General features: G+C 27.6%; 2 protein-coding genes across 3 annotated transcripts in view; one reads left to right on the top strand and one right to left on the bottom strand.

Moving 5' to 3' along the window:
- Window positions 1-25,565, bottom strand: part of LOC132929426 (hemicentin-1-like) — a 316,445-nt gene that overhangs the window by 186,654 nt on the left and 104,226 nt on the right. For both annotated transcript variants that reach the window (XM_060994762.1, XM_060994763.1), the window contains exon 2: window positions 14,571-14,709. In XM_060994762.1, coding sequence (XP_060850745.1) covers window positions 14,571-14,709 — 139 coding nt within the window. The remainder of the gene's footprint in view (window positions 1-14,570; window positions 14,710-25,565) is intronic.
- LOC132929428 (nucleolar complex protein 3 homolog) overlaps window positions 217-25,565 on the top strand; it is a 181,398-nt gene continuing 156,049 nt past the window's right edge. Inside the window, exon 1 of the mRNA XM_060994765.1 lies at window positions 217-227. The gene's annotated coding sequence lies outside the window, so the exon portion shown is untranslated. The remainder of the gene's footprint in view (window positions 228-25,565) is intronic.

Raw genomic sequence — 25,565 nt, 5'->3', positions numbered from 1 at the left:
TTCGTTCTATGTTTAGCAACTAAATTAATGTTTCCGATATTATTACGATCTTCTTATACAAATAACTACTATTGTGCAGAAATTAATGTTAATTTAACTGGAGATTCTAAATAAATCACAAACAAACTGGAAACAGTTGTTTTCGAATTTAGATTTCATATTAAGTAGGTCTGTATTGTATGCATTTATAGGTATTACGGCTTGTGAAATCTAGTTTGAAACTTCAAATTTACTTTTAAATTAATTGCCAACACGCCGGTGTATCACAACAATACGAACGATTTGTTAGATGAAGAGTAAGTAGTTATTGCGTATGACTTGTATATCTGTTAGCTACTGAATTCAAAGTATAATAATATTTTTATGCCGCATGCATGTATTATAATATTATGTACGCAGTATATCCTAGCGGATGTGATTACGATGACCTAGTGAGGTGGAAAAGGTCAGTGTGCGCCGGAAAATGGAGTCTTAGAAAGATTATAAACATTCGGGTCGGTGCGTGTGCGGTACCAACGTTCCATACCAGAAATCAATCTTGGCCCGTAAAGTGATTGACGTAGTACCGAGGTCGCGAAAACAAAAACAAGATGAATGATCGGGGCCGTTGCGTTGACACGGGACTACGGGAGCAGTGTTGATCGAGGAGAGGTGGGAAAGCGAGTGTACGCAAAGCCAACAAACGAGTCCCTTTCACACCTCTAGCGAAACCGAAAGGACCCCGGGGACGAAAATAGTATATACACATAGTCTCTGTGTGTTTGCGTGTGCGTGTGTCTGTGTGTGTGTGTGTGTGTGTGTGTGTGTTTGTGTGGTTGTATGGCTGTGTGTGAGTCTGTGTGTCTGTGTGTGTGTTGAAGAACAAGTAGCAAGTGGAAGGCAAATTGGAAAACCTTTTTGCTTCACTCATACATACGCACACACATTCACTACCCTTGAGGGACAGCCATTAATGGTGTATGGAACGTTAGAACACATATTGGTAACAATTTTAAAACGTTATCGTTAGAAGTGTGTCTATACTTTGTTGTTGTGTTTTACGAAACGTGTCATTACATGTCAAGGCGGAAACAGAGAACGAAACTCGAAAACACCTCCAAATTCATTTCACGATTTTTCGCCGTAGTTATATCTTATACATATTTTGTTTCAGACGGTTTATATTACTTAGTACATTTAAGATATATAGTTGCAAACATGGTGTCATGCCCGTAGGTATAATAACACTCCAGAAAAAGTAATTACGTCGGAAAAAATATTTCAAAAAAAATTTTGGTTTACATTTCCATAAAATTACATAATCCCGATAAATTAAGATAAAAATAAATACATAAAGATATAATATTTTGTAATAACATAAGTTTTAATTTAATTTTTATCTTATGAATTATTTGTACAGGTATCAAGTATTTACGTCTTTTTTTTACGACTACTTTAATTTTGTTTTTATTTTATGCATAAAATACATTTTCTATACAAAAATTATTTTGTCACAAAATGTATATCACATCAAATTTAAACTATTGCAACACAAAAGTCAACAGTATAAAACATGGCTGTAAAAAAATACGATCAATACCATATTGAGCTTTTAAAAAATATTGATAATATTGAATTGCTGACTTAATATAATTCACAGGGATAATTTTTCAAACTTTATTAATATATCCTTTTATACCATTAAGTAAAATAACACGATGAGCGATCAATCTTTTATTTGATAGTAAAAAGACTTTTTATATTTTACGCTAAATCATTGCAGCATAATTACTCGTTTTTTTCGTTGAAAATACTCATTAGTTTTAATTAAATTTACTCAATTTTATTAATCTGACAGAAAATTTAGCTTTGAAACTGAAAACATGTTAATTACTTTTACTAACTATAAAGAATATTTTACTTGTATACATTTTATAAGGGTAGTACTCAGGACTAAGAGAGTCTAAGTTTAGACAGGTTGCAAACAATCACTGTGAACCATTCAATAATAACCAAGTTGTTACATATTATCAAAATTAAAAGATATTTATTTTAAGGGTTTTATATTTTACTAAATTGAGTGATATTATAAAAAATCTAAAAATCAAATAGTTTATCAGAAATATATTCTTGTATAGTTCGTAAAAAAAATCTGATTAGAAATGTATTGCTCACCCATTTTTATAATTTAAATGTTGGTAAATTTCATATAAATTATGGGAAGGTTACTTTTGATTTTCAAAGCATTACCTACGTGAAATATTGGTTACCGATGCCAGAAATAAAATTTTTCTGGAAAGGGGATCTGTTATGTATATACTTACTCATGTTTTAAATTATTAAGATAAGATGATTCACAATTCTCGATTACTGACTTGGAAAAAATCCATTTCGCAAAAACTCACTAAATAAAACTTGACTATTCAATATATCTAAAAGGTAGTTACGAGTCGTTTATAAAACAAATACAATCGCATTTATTATATTTTATTATGTATTCAATAAATATTGTTTTAATTAAATATTTTCTATATTATTAAGTTATTTTTAGTAACGAAACAATAATAATGTACAAATTTATTATGTATAAAATGATTGCATGTGCAAGAAAAACTAATTCCATGTTGACATCACTAGAGGATATGGCATATACAAATATGATGTTATCTCAACAGCTTATGTAACATAAAATTTGGAAGACCCAGGACCCTATTGCACTATGATATTTCGCTTCACTATAATATGAGAACGGTAAAAATGTGTATCAATTTCCGGTATGCGCAGTGAAAATGATATTATTCGCCTATATTTTTGAACCTTTATAATATTAATATTTGATTAAATGGAGATTGGTCTCAACACTACTGTATTCAAACATAAAAATAAACTGCATAAAATGTTACGGGAAGACTTTAGAAGACAAGATAAAATTCGTGGTAATACGCATGACATTATATATATATATATTGTTATAGCAAATTTACGTTTATCATTGTTTAGATTTATACATATTAAGCCAATGAAAAACAACTTTATATTATGATAAAATATATAAATAATAAACATACCTAGTTATTTTTAGGACATAAAAATGTATTATATAATAGTACACAATAATATAATCAACATACCTAATACAAATTCATTATTAAATTTGTTTTAATTACATTATCTTACAAACTTATAAATAAATCAAAACAAAATAAATCATTTTTAGACTTTTTTAATAACCAGTATTGTAGTGTATATTATACAAGTTATATTATTTTGATATTTCCATATAAAACAGTTATAGACGCTGAATTTTTAATGAATCCTCGAGAAAATTTTGTTATTACCGTAACATTCAACTAAATTTCAGATCCATTAATATTATTTACAAATCGTCTCTTTTAAAAAAATGTTATCTGATATTAAAGAAAAAATAATGTTTTTTTTATTCGAGCTGATATATCAAGTATTAAATATTTTATTTTTGAAATTTACATATTTTAATATTTATCATTTATAAAAATATAAATAAAATATTAATTGTATTATTTATATAACTGTTTATTTCTTTCACAAATCACAATATAATATGAGAAAACTGTAAAATATTACAATATGAGTGTGTTAAGTTATTCTCAAATTAAGTAAGATAGAACTTCATACTGTCAGAATCCTAAATACAACATTTAACCCACTATATGTTGTAACGAATGTGAGTATTCTTGACGGGGTTTTCCTTTACATAGCAATGAAAAACTTTGTAAAATAATTTTAAGGTAAGTACATCAAAAAAATCTTATATTTTTAAAGAATTGTAATTTGACATAAATTATGAATTATTTAATTATAATTTTATATTTTAATGTACAATTGAACTAGTATACCTTATATTCCCTTCTGCTACACCAACTATCCAATTATATTAGTTTTTATTGGAATTCATTTTAATCTGCAGAAATGTGATGGATACAACAATAGTTTCAGTCACATTTAAATATAATATAATTTGAACGAACGAAACATAATTTAATCGACTTGCTCATTCCAATATATAATCCAGAAATCATTATAATAATTTATATTTTGATTGAACTACATAATGTACATTTATAGTAATAATAGATTTTTATAAAAATATATATATACAAATAAAAATATTAATTGTTTTACGTAATTATAATTTAACTACACTTATGCTCCCTAGCTGTGAGTTATTTAGACACATGGATGGTTCCCTCCGTGGATAATTGCGGTTGGATACCATACCCATAAAATATAAATTAAATACTGTTACCGAGTTCACGGTCCAGTTAGGTAGGTACATGCGACTCTAATTCGAATTTCCACTTGGTTTCTACGACAATTTACCAACCTCACAGCGTTACAAATTCACACACACGCCATGAGTGCACGATTGTCAAGTAGAAGTATTTTTGAATATTCGACAAAACAAACGGATGAATAGAGGTTCCTCTTTATATATCATTATTATATTATTAGACAACATTTTAAGTGCCGATGAATCATACTATTTTCTTTACAATTAACTGTGAACTTAATATACGAGTACAATATTATGTACGTACCGGTTACAGTATATTTAAGTATATTCGATGTTTTATTATACTAATAATACGCGTATAATATCATACTGTGCACACTCGACAGTTCTTCTAGACCGCAACAGCTAGTGGTACATTTTGCAAACGGGATGAAACGTCATTTTAAAAGTAACAAACGAAATTCCATATACCTACTATGGTTTACGCTTACCATGCCAACATATTCTGATTGGTATAGACTATAGAGAGACATATCAATGATCACGAAAAACAAAATTGTATGATTTAGAATTTGACTTGTACGTGAAAATGTATACCATTGAAATGATTTGATTTATTTTTATTAATTTGAAAATTGCACAAATCATATATTTTAAAAAAGAAACTACAAAATCAATGATAAAGTACTAATCGTTAATTTTATTTCAGCGACTTTTCGATTAGTATTACGATATGTCACGAAGCGATAAAGTACAGCGTGTTCAAAACGTTAACATTTATCAATATTAAACAATATTTTGGGTCGCCCCTCCCTTGAATTTTTCTTTAACATACACACACAAATAGCATATTATATATTTTGGTTTTGACTTTTTTTTGTGCGCTACCGCAGCAGTATAGCAATAGTAATAATAGTAGAAGTAGTACAATTTTACTCTGTAAAAATCCGTTGGTCATTATGGTCGTGCTGTTATATCATTATACGCTTTCGGTCAGCCCAAGGGGGTTTTTATTATTATTTTATACACACACCGCCACGCCAGCGTGTCCGTCTCTCAGCCCTCGATGGCTTTAATCGTTTTCCACTATAATGACCGGGTACGGCGTGCATGGGGGAAGGGGGGGCGCAGTTGTACAGTCAGTGGTAGTGGCAGTAGCAATAGTATATGGCGGACAGCGGTGACGGAGGTGGTTGATGTGGCGGTAGTGCCGCGAAAAGGAATTGCAGCCCCACGCACACCTCCCCGCCACACGCGCCAGATCGACGACCCTGCGCACTTTTTCCGCCCCCGCCGCCGCCGCTGCCACCACATTTAATTGCTACCCTCTTTTCCCACACATTCCTGACTCTTACGTACACGCGTATATACGTTCACTGCGTACACGGGGCGTATATATGTGTACTCTGCTGCCGACTCGTCACGCGAAAAACAACCCTTCACCGAGCCATCCCTCTCGGTCTTATAATTCAATTATTACGACAAACGGACCGTTGTACCGTGTATGTGTGCGATCCCGGTTCCGTCGCCCACACAACAACAACCGTATGTGATAGTGGTGCCGGGTTTCCCAGTGGCACTTGCGCTGGGCTCGAATCCCGATTATAATTGGAAGATTGTATCGTAGTAACGTATATGGGCAGTGCTCGTGTATGTGCGCGCGCGTTAGTGTATGTGTGTGTGTGTGTGTTTTTGCGCGCGTGCGTGCGTGGTGAAAACGGTCATCCGCGAAATTGGAGAAACGATGGACGTATGCCAGTCGAGAACGTCCACACCAATTGGTATTTCTTCTCATTTATCTCCACTGTTATCTCTGCCACACCTTTTCAATAAAATCGAAAATGCTGCGTTTCTCTATAGGTATGTAGTATGGTACACACGCACGTCGAACACACACACACACACACACACACACACACACATATATATATACATCATTTCCGGAAATTCAATACCTACAAATTTTAAAATAAAAGTAAAATGGACAAAGCGTTGTATTATTATATACACGGGATCCGAGGTTGATAAAACACATATCATACGAAACGAATAATATTATTTTTGTAATGTGAAATGCATTGTAAAATATTATATACTCAAAATAAAAATGTATAGAATAAAAAAATATTGTACCTATTTATTTAATAGCAAATTAAAATGTCTCATTGTAAATTATGCATGATAAAATAACAATTGATATTTATTTATATTATTAATAATAAAGTAAATAAGTTTAATAAATAAATACGTGTTTTTGTTACATTAAATTTATTACTTCATTGTTAAAATTTTGAATCTTATAACTACTTTGTGTTAACACTCGTACATTCGTATATTGAAAATTGTAAAAATAAATCAAAATGTTTATAATATTTAAGATTAATCGGTAACTGTGATGTTATCAAAAAATCACTAATCTTTGTAGATGTTACATCCAATATATTATGTGATATGAAAGTCATAATCTTATATCGCGTACGGTGTACCTACCTAAAAACTAACTGCTTATTTATCAGAAGCGTCGTAATGTATAAGATGTAACTAAAAATGTTGAATGTTTTAAATGTCTCTCATCTGAGCATCAGAAATCCTCCGAGAGAATCTTAAAACCACCAATGGGCTTTTAATATTAATGTCATAAATTTTAAAAATGTGTGCTTTTTAATTAATATTCTCGGACTTGAGTTTTTCAGAATACTATATACATGTATTTGTACAAAACTGTGACGTGATGATTTTCTCAGTATTTAAATCATTAATTACGAGAGTAACCTTAATTATAATACAAGTCTGTACCATAAGAAATAGATAAGAAAGCTATGTCGATATTAGAAAACATATCATAGAATATAGAAATTATAACAGTATGCAATAAACGCAGCATATTAAACTGATACATTTAAAAATTAAATAAATATTTTGTAAAAGTGGACTGATTTAAATTTATTTTTACTTTTATATAGATAAATCTATCAGAAATTTAAAATAACTTTTTTACATTTAAAGATACACCATCATTTTAGCATGTACCTGAATTATTATTATAAAATAAATAATATTAATTTATGTTTGCTTTGACTTGTACATTTTTAAATATAATATACATCGATATTAAACATCGGTATTATAAATATTATTATTATTATTATTATTATTAAGGATTTTTAATGTTTAAACTACACTTTTTAAAGAATTTTCAGAAAAGGGAAAATAAACACATACATAGTTTTTTCTATCAGACATAAAATAAATGTATAATATGTGTGTGATTTGTTTGATAGCAAATTGTACATAAATATAGACATGACAAATTTTAAGAAGAGAAAATAGTGAGTGATCATACTTTTTAATCACATATAATCTTATAACTAACAACAACTCCTAGAGTAAATAGTAAAATTATAAACCAATAACTAGAGTAGTGTTATTATAATATTTATTTGAAGAAATTATCGGAAATTCATTGGTTACAATGTTTAAAAGGAAAATCTGGCAATTTTCATATCTAGGACAAATCCAAAAGATTTAAATTAAAGAGGCTTTGAAGCACTTAAAAATAAAAACAGTTTTAGCATATCGATATTAAGTTTATATAAATGTATAATTACCATAAATGATTTTATTCTGCATATTAAAATAATTATAATGGAACGGTCGACTAAAATAATTTATTATTAAAACTTCACTGAGTACCGAGGAAACTATAAACAAAAAAAAATCTTACAATTTAGTATTTACCCCTGTGTTGTTGCCTGTTTCTCGCTAAGAATAGTATTTCAATTTTAAAAAACAGTATAAAAGTACAATATACATTTGTGGAAATATTTAGATTTTAATAAATTCTATTAATATTATCTGTTAAAAAAAAATTTCGTTATTTATTATAAAATATTATAATAATACATTTTATGTATTGAAATCCTATTCTATAAAACATTATTTTATATTAATTTTAAATTCTGTGTATAGTCATCATCTCCATTCCAACAAACTAAAATATTTTTAACTATTTATTTACAGTAACTAAAGTAATATAATGTATCGATTAATTTGTATTTGTTTGAATGAAATAGCAAATAACGTACCTAACTAAATGGGTCATAAAAAATACTTCACGTGTTCAGTTAGTTATAACTAATACATTGTATCATGTGCATGTATATTGTTATTCACATGAAAATAATATCGTTGTTCTACATACTTATATATTTATTAAAAATTTGGACTAATACAATACGAGAATTATTTATTCTATTTAATGGTATAAGAACTAAAAATTGTTAAAATATGTATCTAAGTTTGAACATTATTACTACAATTTACATAATAAAATAATCAATTCGCCTTAAATAATTGAATTATATTTTAAATTATCTTAAAATATTTTTCGTATCATTATTCAAAATGATAAATTTGAAATTTCATAAATTAACATATTTTAAAAACACAGATTGTATACATAAAATAAAAAACAACAACAACCACGAGAAAACGAGAATATTGTAAAACAAATAATAATTATAATTTAAATTACGATACTTATTAAGGCGCGAAAAAAAGATTTTTTTGCTCCCATTGTAGTTTCATCGTTTTCGATGTTAAAAAATATGTTTAACCTTTCATATTATAACCATAATAAATTCATACGGATGTGTTTTACTTTAAACAATTGACAAAAAAAAAAAAAAAAAAACCGTGATAAAACGAACACTACACGTGGGGTTCGTATGACTTTTGAAAGTGTTAACTTGTGTTACATATTGATCGGTGCAATACATTTGATTGGAAATTGATTTGATGGCACTGAAGAGCAGCTGTACGTAATGCCAGCGATGGTCTCGACGATCGCAACATATTGCTTTTATGGTAACGATGTGTGTTGGTGTTTATATTTGACGTTTGATCGTTTCTTTTGTACGTTTCCCGAGCGCGCGTTTCGATATTCGAGATTAATCGACTAATTTAGTCGTCTCCGATGTCGTGCCGCCGCCGTTTAATGCGTCTGATGAACGCAGGTCCTAGCGGTCGACGACGAGCGTTTGAATTGCACAAGACGTAAAAACAATTTATAATAGAGCAGTGGAATTCGATTGGCAAACAAACGGCTGCTAGCACTATTACGACTTCGACGACGGTCAGCGCGAGTGAAAAGTTAAAAAAAAGTTTTATTTTTTTGAAATCCGCCAAAATCAATAATAATGAACGTAAATTTTAAAAATTTCGTGCTCTTCGGTACTATGTTATTTTTTTTTACGGTTTTCTTTTTCACTATTCCTGTTGTTGTTCGCACAAACACACACACACGCACACGCACACAAGTGCGTACAAACTTACGCAAACACGTGAACACGACACGAAATCCCGACCGCGCGTTCGATCTATTGTTCGATTGAATAATAACACTTAGGCGGATACTAATTAAAACCAATAAGTGTACTACTAATAGTAATGTGTATGCCGACGGAACGTGTAATTGTTTTTCGGGAATTACACGTGTTTCGGCTAAACGCCATAAATATGTACATGTACCTACCTATACCGTGTAACGCCGGTCGCCCGATATTTCTGCTCTCATTAATTTTTTTTTTTCGCATTCCCGTTCAAAGGCAATCTGCACAAGTGGAGTGGGACAGCGCGGGGACAGGCGTATAATAATTAATTAAAACGCACCAGAGGCACTGCACAACGCACGGCACGACCTTTTTGTATGCTATAATAATACAACTGGAAATATTACACACAGTCGCCTATAGCATTATAATTATTAACATTATTATTATTATTATTATTATTATTATTACTGTTGTTGTTATCATTAGTATTATTATTACAGCAGACGTTTGTGTTTTATAACTCGGATTTTGTAGAATTGTTAGTAGCAAAATGGATTAATCCGTTCGTTGTTTATAGCCGAGGCACCTCTATACAAAATGTGCAGTGTTCTAGACATGTATTATGTATATAATATTATAGTATTTCGTTAGTTTAACATACGGCCTATTATGTACAGTATAAACGCGATTTCAGGTTACACTAAATATTTCACCCGGATGACATTATATCGAAAAGAGTTTTAAAGGAACATAAGAGGTACAGAAATATACACTTTGTTTAATTTTTAAATTTTTAAAACTTTTGAAAAGCGAAAACAATATATTTTTTTAACCGTAATACGTATCTTTAGCACACGATTATTTGGATTGACTAAATTCGTTTAAAGTAAAAGTTAGTAAGAGGTGACCGTTAATAGAAGTGCAATACTTCCAGGGGTGACCGTTAACGGAAGTTTTATTGTACATACTCGTATAGATACTATGACTAAAAAGAATAAAAATAAGATGTTTTTATTATTTTAATATTTTGTATATTTATACGAGCACGCAACCAGTACTTATGAATTGATGACACTATGATTATAATTTGGATTTATATTATAAATATTTTGGTTTGGGTGAAAAAAATTGATTTTCGAATGTTAGATTAGGTTTTCCTAGTATCTATTTCTTGAATACTTACCTATTTAATATTTTTGATTTAGAGTATCTGTTATAAATACATTTTTAATTATCATCAAACATACAATATTATTAAAACAGTTGTTATCCTTTTTACAATATATTTGAATTTGTTAAAAAATAGAAACAAAAATTATTGAAATAACTAGCCATATTTGTATTGGTATAAATGTAACTCCCAAGAATTAATTTTTTGATCAATATCATATCATAATCATAAATATAAATGACAATATTATAAAAATTACACGTTCATAAATTTGAACTTGTATAATTATGGAGTTATTTCGTATATTTTAGGGATCCTAAATCCAATGATTCCATGATCAGTTATCGAGTCAATTTATGAATAATCAACATTTAAATTTATAAATTCATTCTACTAAATAAATATTTGAATTTGTATGTATTGAACGTAAAATGTAAATTATATAGGTAAATTTCGGAGAAATTGACATTTATTTTATGAGGAACGTAAATTAAACTAATTATAAAGTATTAACATAATAGAGAACATAATATTATGTAATGGACACGTACCTATAACTATTTTATTAACAACATAAAATAAATAAACAAGGATCTGGGAAAATTGTTTTACTCTGACTCATTTTAAAAACAAATATTGTAGTACATTGTGTCAGTTTTCAAAAATTACAACTACGAGTAAGTACTAGAACTTAAATAAAACGTTTGGTGTTGCCTTCGGTCCTTGAAAGGTGTATAGGATTTCAAGTGTGAATCAACTTTTTTTAAATGTACTTGATTCTGCATTTCTGTATCGGAAAATACATTGATTCAGGAAAATCAAAATTTTATAATAAAAATTCGAAGTACCTAAATAATATATTGTAATAACCAAATTCAACTTATATAGCACCAAACATTTTAAAATCCTTAAAAATTAAAGTAACTTATTTTTTAATTTAGTCAGTCATATTAGTAAAGATTATTCCGATCGTTTAGATCATCAGTAAGCAGGTTATAAGATAGTGCTAATATTTAAAAATACCTAAATACTATTAATTTTTAATTTCACAGAACAAATAACTTGTATTAACATTATTTTGATAAAAGGTTTTTCTCATTGGAATAAACTTGGAATAAGCGTACTAACGGTAGTAAGTTAGTATGTTTATATCGCTATGCTACAACTTTAAAAAGTCGTAAAATAGTATAAAACCTAAAAATATTAAAAATATTTGAGTTTAAATGAATACCTACAATGGGAAAAAAATGAAAAACTACCCGACATGTATACACAATTTCCGTTTATAAATGGGACGTTTTGAAGCATTTTACTGTCTAACAGTGCATATCACATAATACTAGTCCCAGACAGTGGTATAAAAAAGTTTCAACATTGTACATATATATATATATATATATATATTATTATAAATATATAAAAAAAACTTGACATGACAATAATAATTCAATTGTAGATAACTGAATCATCAGTCACGTAGACAGGTAATATACAATCCTTTTTTACTTATAATAAGTTATTTTATATTAAAATATACAAGACAAGATTTTTAAGTCTGTTTATCCATTATGAATTAATTTATAATATTGTAATTCATTGTACTATAAACTATAATGTTTCAGTTTGTATTTATTGACGAATATTTTATGTGGTAACAAAGTAATTAAACTTTATTGTGAATTCTAAGAAATATTTTTAAAATTCATGATATTTTGACGTTCAAAAACTTTTCATATACCTACTTAGTTTTTAAATTCCTAACTTGATAATAATATGATAAAAAAATATGTTTACGAACTTTAAAAATTCAATTAATGAACCACGTAGAACCTGTATAACAATACTAATTTAAAATACACTTTCAGTTATAATTCAATAACGATAAAAAAACGGTTGATTAAAATAATTAAACATTTATAGTGTTTAAAATACAAAAAAAGAAACGTTGTGTAGCTGAAATAAATAATCAATTTTTTTATACAAAAAAAAGTTATAGGATTTTCAATTGTTCATAATGCTTAAAAAAATATATAAAAATAATAAATAAATCACTTAAACTTATGTTTGGTTTTTTATTTTAGCGTTCGTTAAGATAAAATGCAATCAATCTATTTATAATATCTGCTTTTATTTTTGCTCTTAATGCACTTAATTAAAATGTTTAATATTATAAAATATGTTATAAATCATCATATGTACTATAACTTATTTCCTGCAGTGTTTCTAATGGCTGTAACATTTTTGTGTGTAGGGGTCCCATACGTCTAAAATATTTGGGGGGGGAGTGTTTAAATAAAAATATATTTACAAAAGATAATTAATTTTTTATTCCTTAATCAAAATAAAATATGAATGTTGAAACATTATAATTAATTATTATACCGTCCATAATTAGATCATGAATCGTAAAAACTTTGATAACAAATGATGTATTTTTAGATGTTGTAAAAATTATTCAGTGCTTTTTTTATCGATCAGCGAACAACAATCTACTTTTAAATGATACGTAAGACTTTGCCAATGAATTATAATAAATCACTTATTGTATTTGATCTTAAATAATAATAATAATAATAATAATAATGAAATAATCATGGATATTGATTGAAAATTGATATTGAAGAAAATATCGGATCAATTATAACAAATAACTTACGAAATAAAATAAATAATAATATTCATAAGTGATGGAACTAGGTCTGTAAACATTTAATTATCTACAAATCGCAACTCCGCAAACAGGTACAAAAAAACTAAATTATTACTTGGACATATGCGTTGAGGTTGTGTGAACACGAGTGAGTTAAACGTCTGCCAGCCAGTTGTTTTGGCACTGACAATATGAAAAAAAGACATGACGTAAAACCATTTAGCGATCAACACTCCGGTAAAAGGTTTATCTGCTTAAATATTAGGTTTTAAAATAAATCAATTTTAAGCGATGTAAATTTAATTCGAGCACAAGTATTATTATCGTAATAGTATTATTATAATTACTGTAGGGTATAATAGATAATAAAATAAAAATCAATTAATACGAATAGACACTTTCATCACCGTGCGTATTGGATGTCAAGAGCAATCAAATTATTTGCAATGTGAATGATAACTACAGTGGATGATAATATGTATTATAAAAAATATTTTCTACCTAAATGCCGATGTACAACAAAATGTCACGTTCACGAGGGATCGATTCTGATTTGAACTACTGCAGGCTCTGTTTAAATACGATAATTAAAACTCGAAACTTGCAATGCGAAACGTACGTACGATGGCGCTTTTAACTTAGACTCCGCCCACACCCTTCTCATTACTGTGCACCAGCAGTCCAATGTTCTTGACACCCCTTGTCAGATTTCCGTTCAATAAGTTTGTTCTTCGAAAATTATAATAACACAGTCAGTGTTAGTCAGTGTGAATATGATTATATTTTGTTTCCACTGTCGTATAAGGACAAAATCATCGCGTGGAATCGATTCAGTTCATGATTCCAAGCAGAATAACATTTATATCAACACGATATCAATATTTATTTTTATAGAAAAATTGCGTACATTCAGATACCTACGATTTAATATCATTAAATTTGATTATACTTTAAAACGTGATGGTTTTAATTTTTTCTAACAATCTGAGAATTTAAGAAATTATTTTTATTTCAATATTGCCAACCTGAAGATTTTGAATTTTAAACATATTATTTAATGTTTAACTATCATTATGTACAAATATACACGTACAGCGTAATATACACGAGTAATAATAATATTGTGTATTATAAAATTAATAATAAAACCGTATAAGACCATACCTGTATAGTGGTACACCGGAGTCATCTTTGAACCAGAATACCATGTACACTTTGTCTGCTGGATTTGGGGAGGACACGTCGCAAGGAAATTTAACAGATCTTCCTTCCACAGCGTCTACAGGAACAAGTGGTACAGTAACTGTAACAAAATATCAGAATATGAACAATCGACAAGCTTGAAATTTTAGTTTTATTACTTAAGATATATATTTTTTAATTATAAAAATCACTGCAAAGTATTCAACAGGATGTATAAGTTCACTAATAATTCACTTGTATATTTAAAATAACAACAAGTGTTACTAAATAGACTCCAAATAGTATTGCAACAAAAATTTTAAAATGTTGCCTACACTGAAAACTTTTCTCGACATATTATTATTCAGATTCCAAATCGTCGTCATTTTTTCACGCTTTGTTCGTAACAAAAGTTTCGTGGAGTTAAAAAAATCATATTCTATTTAATGAGAATATCACATGAAGGACGGAAAACTTTTTTAATATTGTCATTTTGGACGTTGGAATAAAACGTTTCACCAAAATACAAAAGAGGGGGGGGTCATTAATAATTTGATATTGAAGAGTTTTCATTGTAAAAGGTCATCATTTTCTTCAAAGAATAACTAATGTTGTTGAAATTTAAATTAATCTAATAAAATAAAATCGCGGTATTCCAATTCGGTGATAACCGGAGTTTATCTGTGATAAATACAATAGTCAGTGATAATGCTTAATATCTAACACTTATGTCTCAATAATTAATTTAACGTTAGATTGTTAAGGTCAATAATTTCATGGAATATGTGATATTATATTCTAAAAAAAAATTATACCAACTACAGTAACAATTTAAATACCTCATAGTATCCAATTTTATATAATATCTGATAATTGGTTTTGCCATTTTAAACATATTTATTCTGTTGTACAAGTTGATTAAACAATCACCAGCTTAAATTTATTTTCGGTATCATTTAATTTACATTGCAAACGTGTTTAACGCTACAGACGTTTACGCTTTTCATTAGTTTAAGTAAATTGATTATAACTTCTAAATGATTCGCAGAAAAAAAAGGAAAGAAACTACAATACACGTATAAACGTGATGATAAAATTAAAACAATAGTATTAAAAACTTTTGCTACCCACTGTAATATAATTATATTTTTAGAAGTTTATATCAAGAAGTTCATCTAGTGAATATAAGCAATTTATTAAACAACACATTAGTCAATTGCGTTTCAAAAACGAACCATACGTTTATACAAATAATGATCATTTAGCATGTTATTACTATACATTTATTTAAGTGAAATTTTTTACATTTTTATGTAAAAAGATTTTATAATTTTGAACACAACTTCCTAAATTACAAGCATAAATGAAATTGCTTCCTTAAAACGATTTTTTTATAATATTTAATTGGTATTATATATTATATATAATATTATGCATCAAAATATACAGTATATAAAAAGTAATAAACAAAAAATACGTGACGCATTCTAATTTTGTGTTATGATGAATCATGTTGATTTTACAAACACATTCAGATAAATTCAACGCATACTTGTATGTGCTATTTAAAAAAAATGTATTCAGAATAAATTCACAGTGGTACTTTTCGATTATTTAAGAAAATATTAATGTACATTAAGTCAAACAAATGGTGTTGAATCTCGAAATGTAAATCCTTTTTTTTTCTATTGGTTTAATAAGTATCCTCTGTTGTCTACTATTATAACCCTCGCGAGTTACCCTAACCTATAATTTCGGCCTTGATTACATGTTTTATTGTATACATGTATTTAATTATTTTTTATTCGCGTTCTCATTAGTGGAGTATCATTACAAAATCTCTTTGAAGCTGAAGTTTTGTAAAATCATAATTAGAGCACCAACTTTCAACAAAAATTCGTGTGGCATATTATGCTGTCATTGAAGTGGGACTATTTTTATATCTTTCTAGAAATTTTAGCTAATGATTCAGAAAAAAAAAATTTGAATTATAATTAAATAACTGCATAAAATTATATTATATTGTAGTTTTTATAATGTTTAGGTTAATTAATATTTTGTTTTTTATTGAAAATCATTGAATGTTAAATTATTATATTTTTTAAATTGTCTACTTGATGTAAAATTATAAATTATATTGATAATGTGTTATCCAAATTTATTTTTGACATGACAATAAATATTTATCATATATGATCATTCTGTTATGAATGTACTGTAAAAATAAATTTTCGATATCAAAATTATTTTTCATAAAAGTTTTTCTTATTCTAAAATATATTTTTAATGAAAATAGTGACATAAATAATAAAGAACGTCTTTAAAACTTTTTCAATTTCCCTGTTAAATTCTTCGAACATTTGGTTTATGCTTCAGAAACTGTCAATATTGTATACAAAACATCACACGGAAACAACTTGTACTTGAGACTATTAAAATAGAGTTTTGATATTCTACATATTTGCTATGTTTAATATTTTTAGTTAATCGCTTTATTTCTTGGATTGAAATATATAAGTTGTATTTAAATACATACCTATTAATATGTTTATAATAATTTTAAAAAACCTGTATCTAATGTACCTATTTTATTTCTAATTATATGTATGCAAATATTGCTTATATTTATATAAAAAAAATAATTTTCCAAAATAATACATGTCAAATTAAATTTTTTTTTATTATTATTACATTTCATAGATAGTAAAAAAATAAAAATTATGAAAAATATACATTTTATTGTATATTAATATTTCAAATATTAGATTTAGATTTAGATTTAGGTCAATATATATGAATAAAACTTCAGTCAACAACCATTGAAATAAAGTTATCAATTTTTAAATCAATTGTAGTTATTAACTATTGACATGTTAATTAGTATTATCAGCAAAGAAAATAATGTTATAAATTGTGTAATGGATAACCCAATTATTGTTTAATTCAATATTAAATCTTTTTTTTCTATATTCAATTATTATAATACGTCCTGAGTTATAATTCCAAAATATTTATATTATAAAAAGTAAAATTAAGACATATCAAAACATAACATTTTTTTAACACTAATTAAAAACTTAAAATACTTATGAAACGCTAATTGTAGAATTCCCAGGTTAACTTTCTATTGAAAATATTTAGAATCTTAAAACTTAGTGTAAATAAATATTTAAGATTATAAGTTTCTGGATGAATGAAGAATTGTATAATTATACTATACAAAACCAACCTTTTACATTGCATCGATAATAGATATACAGTTATTATACTTCCGTCAAAAACCTTGGGTTGCGAATTATTTTTTCTATGACTGGTAATGTCAAACATTCTCTTGTCACTATGTCAAAAATATCGAGATAAACAAAATGAAAAAAAATAATCTCGATATGTAAAAACAATCTCATAAAAGTTGAAATTATATACGGACACCCGTTAAGATAATAATATATTTTATAACCGCTTGTCAAACATCAAATATCAAAAATTTTTTGAAAACCAATGGTTTCTATTAATGCATTATGTCATATTGTAAAAGTGGCTGATTGAACAAAATGAAAACATAATGTTAAAACCATATACTTTTAGGTGGACCACAAATTAAATAATAATAGTAAATTAGTAAAAAGGGTGAAAAAAATAATATTATTATAAAACATGTATAATAGTATAATATTAAAATGAAGAGAGATAGGTAGAGCGAACATACCATTTTTTGAACGTCACACTAAATGTTACTTGTATGATACGACCAAACTGGTGTTTTTCTGTTGACGGAAAAGTCGAGAAGAAACATTTAAACAATACTTTTATTATTTCACATTTTATACGCACATACATTGACGTCGGTGCTGTATAGTCTACGCTCATAAATATTAACATACATACATACATAGATATACTCTATAAACTCATCGTTGCGGGACCTTTTTATGCGGCACTCTTGTTGTTCCATGTCTGCCGCCGCCACGTCACTGTATTATAATATTACACCGATGATATTGCCGCATCAGACGATCGTAGTCGTTTTGCGAGACGGGCGGTTTCTCGTGTAATGAAAACATCGATCTACCGTGAATTAATGCACCTTACTGATGGCGGAGGAAAAAAAAACATCGACGTGGCCAAAACGGCGGCCAAGTCAGTGTTGTGAGTACAAATACAAAATTTTATAATTATAATAATTGGTTCAGGACTCGGCCGCGGCGGGACAAAAAAAAATCGCATATTATATTATCATTACTGTCGTTAGTCTGCGAGCTGAAGTAATATTATTGATTATATTTGTTTTTTTTTCTTAAAACATCACAACGACTGTCGAGAGACGTCCGCATTTTCGACGGCGCCGACCGTTCGTAATCACAGTCTCGATAGGTCGCGGTCGTGCGGCTTGTCGAGTATTTCGTACATAATATTATTATCGTATCACAACGATTCGACCGATACGACCATAACAATGGCCGTGTACGATGAGCGCTTCGTCGCGCGAATCGCGTTACAATATCGTGCATGACACGTGCGAGGGCGACGCGGACCAAAAGGCGTTTAACGAGCGCCAAAGTCATGAATAAAATTATTATTTTGTAGACGACAGCGCAGAAGAAACACACACGCGCGTGTAGCGAGAGAATAAGAGTGATACAGAGACGGTACGCGGTGTAGGGCGAGTTAAACGAAAACCATCAGACCGTCTAACAGACAGACATCGCGATCGTCGTCGTCGTCACAGTCGTAATCGTCATCGGATTATTATTGTACTGTTATTGTGGAAATATACGATGAGACGTTTACGTATACATTATTATATTAAATTATTGTGACACTGCAGATGTGCACGCACGCGTTTCGGGTCTCTCCGTACGACGCGGCGAGCAAACCTCGTCGTGATAGCGTATTATTTGAGCATCGCACAATTTTCTACCCGCCGAGAACATAATGTACTATACGTAATAACACATAACTATAATATGCGTGATCTACGGAGCAGGCGATTTTAAATTTTTTTCTACGCGTCGTTTATACACATATTATTATTATTATTATCATTATGAACACGTGTGTGTGTGTGCGATGTGAATACCTACCTACTACGATAATATACCTTTCGACGACACGATGACGACGTACCGAACTCAATCGTTTACGGAAACACGAAATCTATACATAGGTACGATCGCGGTACCTATATATTATAGTATTATACTAATAAAACCGTTGTGTATACATCATTTATCTTCTGGTACTTGTTGTAACTTGTAGGCACGAATTTTAATCGGTCCGTACGAGCTGCTAAAATTGTTTCAACGTTTTTTTTACATTTCGCATGTCCCGCGGCGGCTCGACAAATTGTAGTCTGCATATATAGTAGTATAGTAGTTTTATTTGCACGCGGTTAACGACCGGTGAATAAGTAAATTCAATTTTAAAACCATTCGAAATAATGTGTAACAACTAAATTCGAAGAAATACAATTATTTTTATGTAGTTTATATCTTATTTCGTTGTATACTTAGAGCCAATTGGAAATAATTAGTTAACATCTAGGAACCATGTCGAAATATTATTTTTATTTTCCATATCAATCTGCTCGTTTGGAACACTATAATGAGTAATGGCCTAATGGAAACTTTATATGTGTATAAAATGGTCAAGATTTTATTTAAAAAAATGTTATTCGTCTGCATAAATTTGAACATAGTTTATTTGTTTTTAGAAAATATTAAAATCCAGAATTTACGATCTCTCATTCAATATATACTATTATAGTCAGATTTACAGGTACCGCACTGAATTTTTATAATTATTTGCCACCACAAAAATTACTGATTAAACATATATACGGATGTTGAAAGACCAATAAGTTTCCTCATTGCACCGTTGAGCATTATATTTTAAATTTTACAAAAATAAATTATATCGATTACTTAAATATAATGGTGATAACCGAAAATAATGGCCATGTAACGTTCAAATAAAAACGTAATTCTCTTATAAAGAAATGGTAGAATTTATTAACAAATTAGATATACTTATTTGCGATTCCTAATTTTAATTAATAGTAATTTAAAAGTTAATAAATAATAGCTTAGCATCAAAAGCAATTTAAAACATTACATTATTAATAATAAAATAAATATATTTTCTGCCCATTCAAAAACATTTACAAATATATATATATATAATTATTATGAAATATAATTCCGTAAATAAATTAATACAATTATATTGATTGAATTTAAAGGGTTTAGTCTTATGGATTTGTATTTAGACACAAAACACAAATTGGGAAATAAAATGGAATTTCTTATATCGATTTTTAAACAAACTATATTCAAACAATGTCATTTAATAGAGAAAAATCTTCAATGATTGTAGGGAGGCTTAATACAGTGTGTCAGCTCATAACAACTTCTACTCCAAAGCCAAACGTATTACAAGTAAAGTTGTTGACATTAGTATACACTTTTAGTATTTCTGACAGAATTCACACCAGATGGATTAAAATGTCTTATAATTTAAAATTGTAAACTTTTCGTTTATTATATAAATCGTTTTGACTGGATTATTTTTTCGTCTAATTTACTTAGCTGTATAGAACTCCAAGTCAATAAGGAACATTGTTTTTGTGGCGTATATAATATAGTGTTAATAATATTAGTTATTTGTGCAAATGTATTACACTTATACGCAATAATTTATAACACTGATTATTATAATATCAAAAATAATGATTATACAAAAATAAAGCATTTTAAAATGATCCAAAAAATAAATACTTTCAAATAAAAATGATTTAGGTACATCTGAAATACTAGTAAATATAATAAAACTAATATACAATTGTGTTTCTATGATAATATTATTAAAGTAACTATTTTAATATAATATTGTGATCACCATGATTATAATACCTATTATAACAAAATTATAATTAATAACATATTTTCTATAATTTTTAATAATGTTTGGGAGCATTTTTTTTATTTATACATAATGTATAATATTATATTAATGATGAACAATGTACTAGATATATATTTCGAAAGAATATTATTAAGACGCTTTTTATTTCATTAACAATTTTATGTTCACTATGTTAACATAAACTATGTGTTATTTAAAAATAAATATATATATTCGAACACAAAAAGTTTTTTTTTATAATGAAAAATATGTTATTATTTTTGCATAAAAACTTTCTTTTTAAAGTTATATAACATAATCTTTGTAAATTTATTTTAATTTATAATAATTTCTGAACCAGTATAACAAGTATAAAGGGACTAAGAAGGATTAAATAATATGATTAAAAATATCAATAAGCCGTTCTCAATATTTCTTTTTTTATTTCTTTTATTTTTATTTTATCTTTCTGTTGTCTTAATACACATGACAATAACACATCCACTTGATTAAGTAACATATTTTTTTCAAATGATATACCAATTCAATAAAACCGTTGTGTTTTAAAAGAAAACCACGATTGTATCAAGTGTAAAAAGTGATCAATGTTTGAAACGATTTCGTGTCATGATTCAACATGACTTACACGTTTTTCAAACAAAATATTTTTCGTTTCAATTGCTCATTTATGAATGTTATAACCAAACACTCAAATTATAGTACAACATGACCGAAAAATGAAAGCTTTGTATACTTATTTTGTTTGCAAATTCTCTCAAAAATCAAAAAACCTTTTTTATTATATACGCAGATTTTTAAATATTAATTCCGTCGACCAATTTACTAGAAAGGCATAATAATATGTAAACTAACGGTTTTTTTTTTTTTATTTTAACCAAACCAGTATCATAAAAAGGAATTGTTTAAAAAAAAAAAATCAAAAAATTACCTTACTATGGTAAATATAATCCCATTACGTTGCTTTTTAAAAAAGAAAAATATGCTTTTTAAAATTACTCTTATAACTAAAATATGTTTAATATTTTAATGTTAGTTTTTAACTCAGGTTTGACAATGAAAACAGAGTTAAACAAAATAAAATGGTAATATTCCTTATTACATATTATACTACTGATTTAATTTTACATAATTAATTTGTCAACTTGGTTTAAAAAATAAATAAAATATGTACATTTTATAATAAAGATGATTATCATTATTGTATTTAATACGCTTGTTATATTAACAATTGACATAATACATTTTTGTCAATTTAAATATGACTTATAGGCGTCAGGATATAAAAATAAAAGTACCAAAAACCTAAAATACTTTTTTCTATTATGTGCTTCTATCGAATTTACGTTGGAAAAAATAATTTTATGATATAAAAATGATTACTAGCTGAATACAGTGCAAAATAGTGTCTAAATTGCTAAATATTTACGGTCTTCATCAAAGTTAAGAATGAATAACTGTTACTCTCATTGTTCTACGAAAAATTATATTTTCTTTTTCGATACAGATATATTTTATAGACTATATTATGACCACGGTATATTTTACAATGGAATAATATGTTTAAAAAAAAAAAATCGTGTGATACGAGCACAACTGCATAAAAAAGGATATTTTAGTAATAAGTTTATCATAATGATATTATAATGAACGATGCAGTAGGTGTTTGTAAAAAAAATATATTTTATTACACAACACCATTTATATATACGATGTACTAAATCTTAATAGTTAGTTTATAAAACAATTTCAAAGCTTCGATAGTCTTGTAAGCACCGTGTGTTTTACTCGACGTCAAATCAATAATACGTATAACTTGAAGCCTTGTTGAAATGTGCATTAAATCGAGGTGTCTGTAGTAGAAACGAGTATTTTTCTGAGTTCATAATGTAAAGGTATTAAAATAAACGTGTACTGCAAGGGCAATCAGTGACTTGAATAATAATAGCTTTTCGAAATATTCTTCACTTCTCAGAACACTATGCGGGTAAACAGTTTTTACCCGATTACTTCGATATTCATTACGTTATACCTCATATTATATTAATCTCACATCTAGTCGATTTATACTATATTTTATGTACTCGTATAAGACTAATACAGTTCTGCGTAACTGATTTCGGAGCCGAGTTCGAATTTATTCGTCAAGGAAATACGAAATAAAAATAAATTGTTGATGGAAAATACTTGTTTTATCTGAGTTGTAACTGTTTCGAGCACTAGTTTACCAGTGCATATGATCATACGAATGACGGGCTGCGGAGTGTATAATTCCGGTCGTATGGTACATGAAAAATGAAAATGTATAATAATAAGAACATAAAATGACTGTATAATATGTAAAACAGCCTCGTCTCGAGTACATTCGATACAGCAAAGATAATTTACAAAGAGATCTATGAAAAACACACACACACACATACGACCGCGATGGTAGAAGCATAAAACTCATTCAAGTGTATGAACATATAGGGGTTGTTATAGGAATATATGGAAAAATAATTCTAAATATTACAAATATTCAAACGATCTCGAAACAATATTTTGAATAGTAAATAATAAATATCAATTGTCTGGTTTATAACATTTATATTTAGAATTATTTTAACATTTTATATTGTGATCAGGACGAGCGTTGTATTTACAATGAATTCCGCTTATAAGATCCACTTTGGGACCAGCACAAAGTGAGTCTTATAACCGAATGAATCTTGTAGGCGAAGTGAGGAAAAAAAATATATTACATATTTATGAATTTTATTTTACTATATATTTTGCTTTAATTTTAATTTACTTTAATACATAATAATATTACATATTATATACTTATTATTGAATAAATTTAAACATTCTGATAAAAAAATTAAAATTATAATACACATTATAAAAATTATTACAATATATTAATAAAAAATTATAAAAGATATAGAATGTATTTATTATTTATGAAAACAATTTGTAATTTTGGTTTGTTTTGGGTTATAAACTAATATTCCGAAAATATATTTCTCGTACTCATATTACAATAACGATAATTTCGAAAAATGTGAAATGTAGTACAATTTGTTGTGCGTCCACACATTATAAAGCATGAATCAAAACCAGAAATAACTAAAAAAAAATGTAATTTTTGAAAACCAATTTATTTCTAAATTTTAACCAAAAATGTTTATTTTTACCTTTGTTGTTTATGAAATTAGAGTCTTATAACCGAATTTTTTATAATGTATTTGAATACAACCGTTCCAGACGATTTTGAGTCTAATAAGTAACTGAACCTTATATGCATGAGTCTTATAAGCGGCGTCCATTGTATTTTAAATTGAGTGATTCATTTTTTTCTTCTGTTATTTAACCATTATTTGTGTAATTCTCCAAAGATGCAACAACTTCTTAGTTCTTACATCAAACATCTTACATATTATCTCCACATATTACTTTATCAAAATTTACATTGATTTCATTGTTTATTGAATACAACAGTTGTCAGTGAAATACACAAATGGAAATTTAAATTAAACAAACATTTTAACTTTGACTATATTTACTTGAGGCATAGTAATTCAAAACATTTTTCTATTTAATTATAAACTATATATCTAGTTCAATATTAAATTTACCAGTTTACCACCACCATCCCATACATTCTCAGACTTCAAAGAATTATGAAGGTAATATGGCACCAACTAACTGGCGCACGTCAAATAACAAGTACTGTTGATTATTGTAAATTTATTATTAAAGCTAGTTGTAGCCACGAACTATTTATAAGCCCACAGTATTTTAACCTTTCAGCACACTTTTTAAATATTTTATTTTGTACTTCAAATATATTTTTAATACATTTATAAAAAAAAAAACTATTTAAAATATTTGATTTGTGATTTTATATTATAAATGAAATTCTAAAAAAATGAACAAAAGTATACTTTTACACTAAATTCTACAGGGATTTGTTCGTTGGTTGTACTTCCATTGAATAAAAAAAATATAAATATATAAGCTAAGTGAGCTCACTTTAACAAATTCGAAGCTGAAAAGCTTTTATAGATAAGTACA

The sequence above is a fragment of the Rhopalosiphum padi genome, chromosome 4, assembly GCF_020882245.1.
Source record: "Rhopalosiphum padi isolate XX-2018 chromosome 4, ASM2088224v1, whole genome shotgun sequence".
NCBI classification, from domain to species: domain Eukaryota; kingdom Metazoa; phylum Arthropoda; class Insecta; order Hemiptera; family Aphididae; genus Rhopalosiphum; species Rhopalosiphum padi.
Note: the sequence above shows the minus strand (reverse complement) of the source record. Positions and strands in the feature narration are given on the sequence as shown.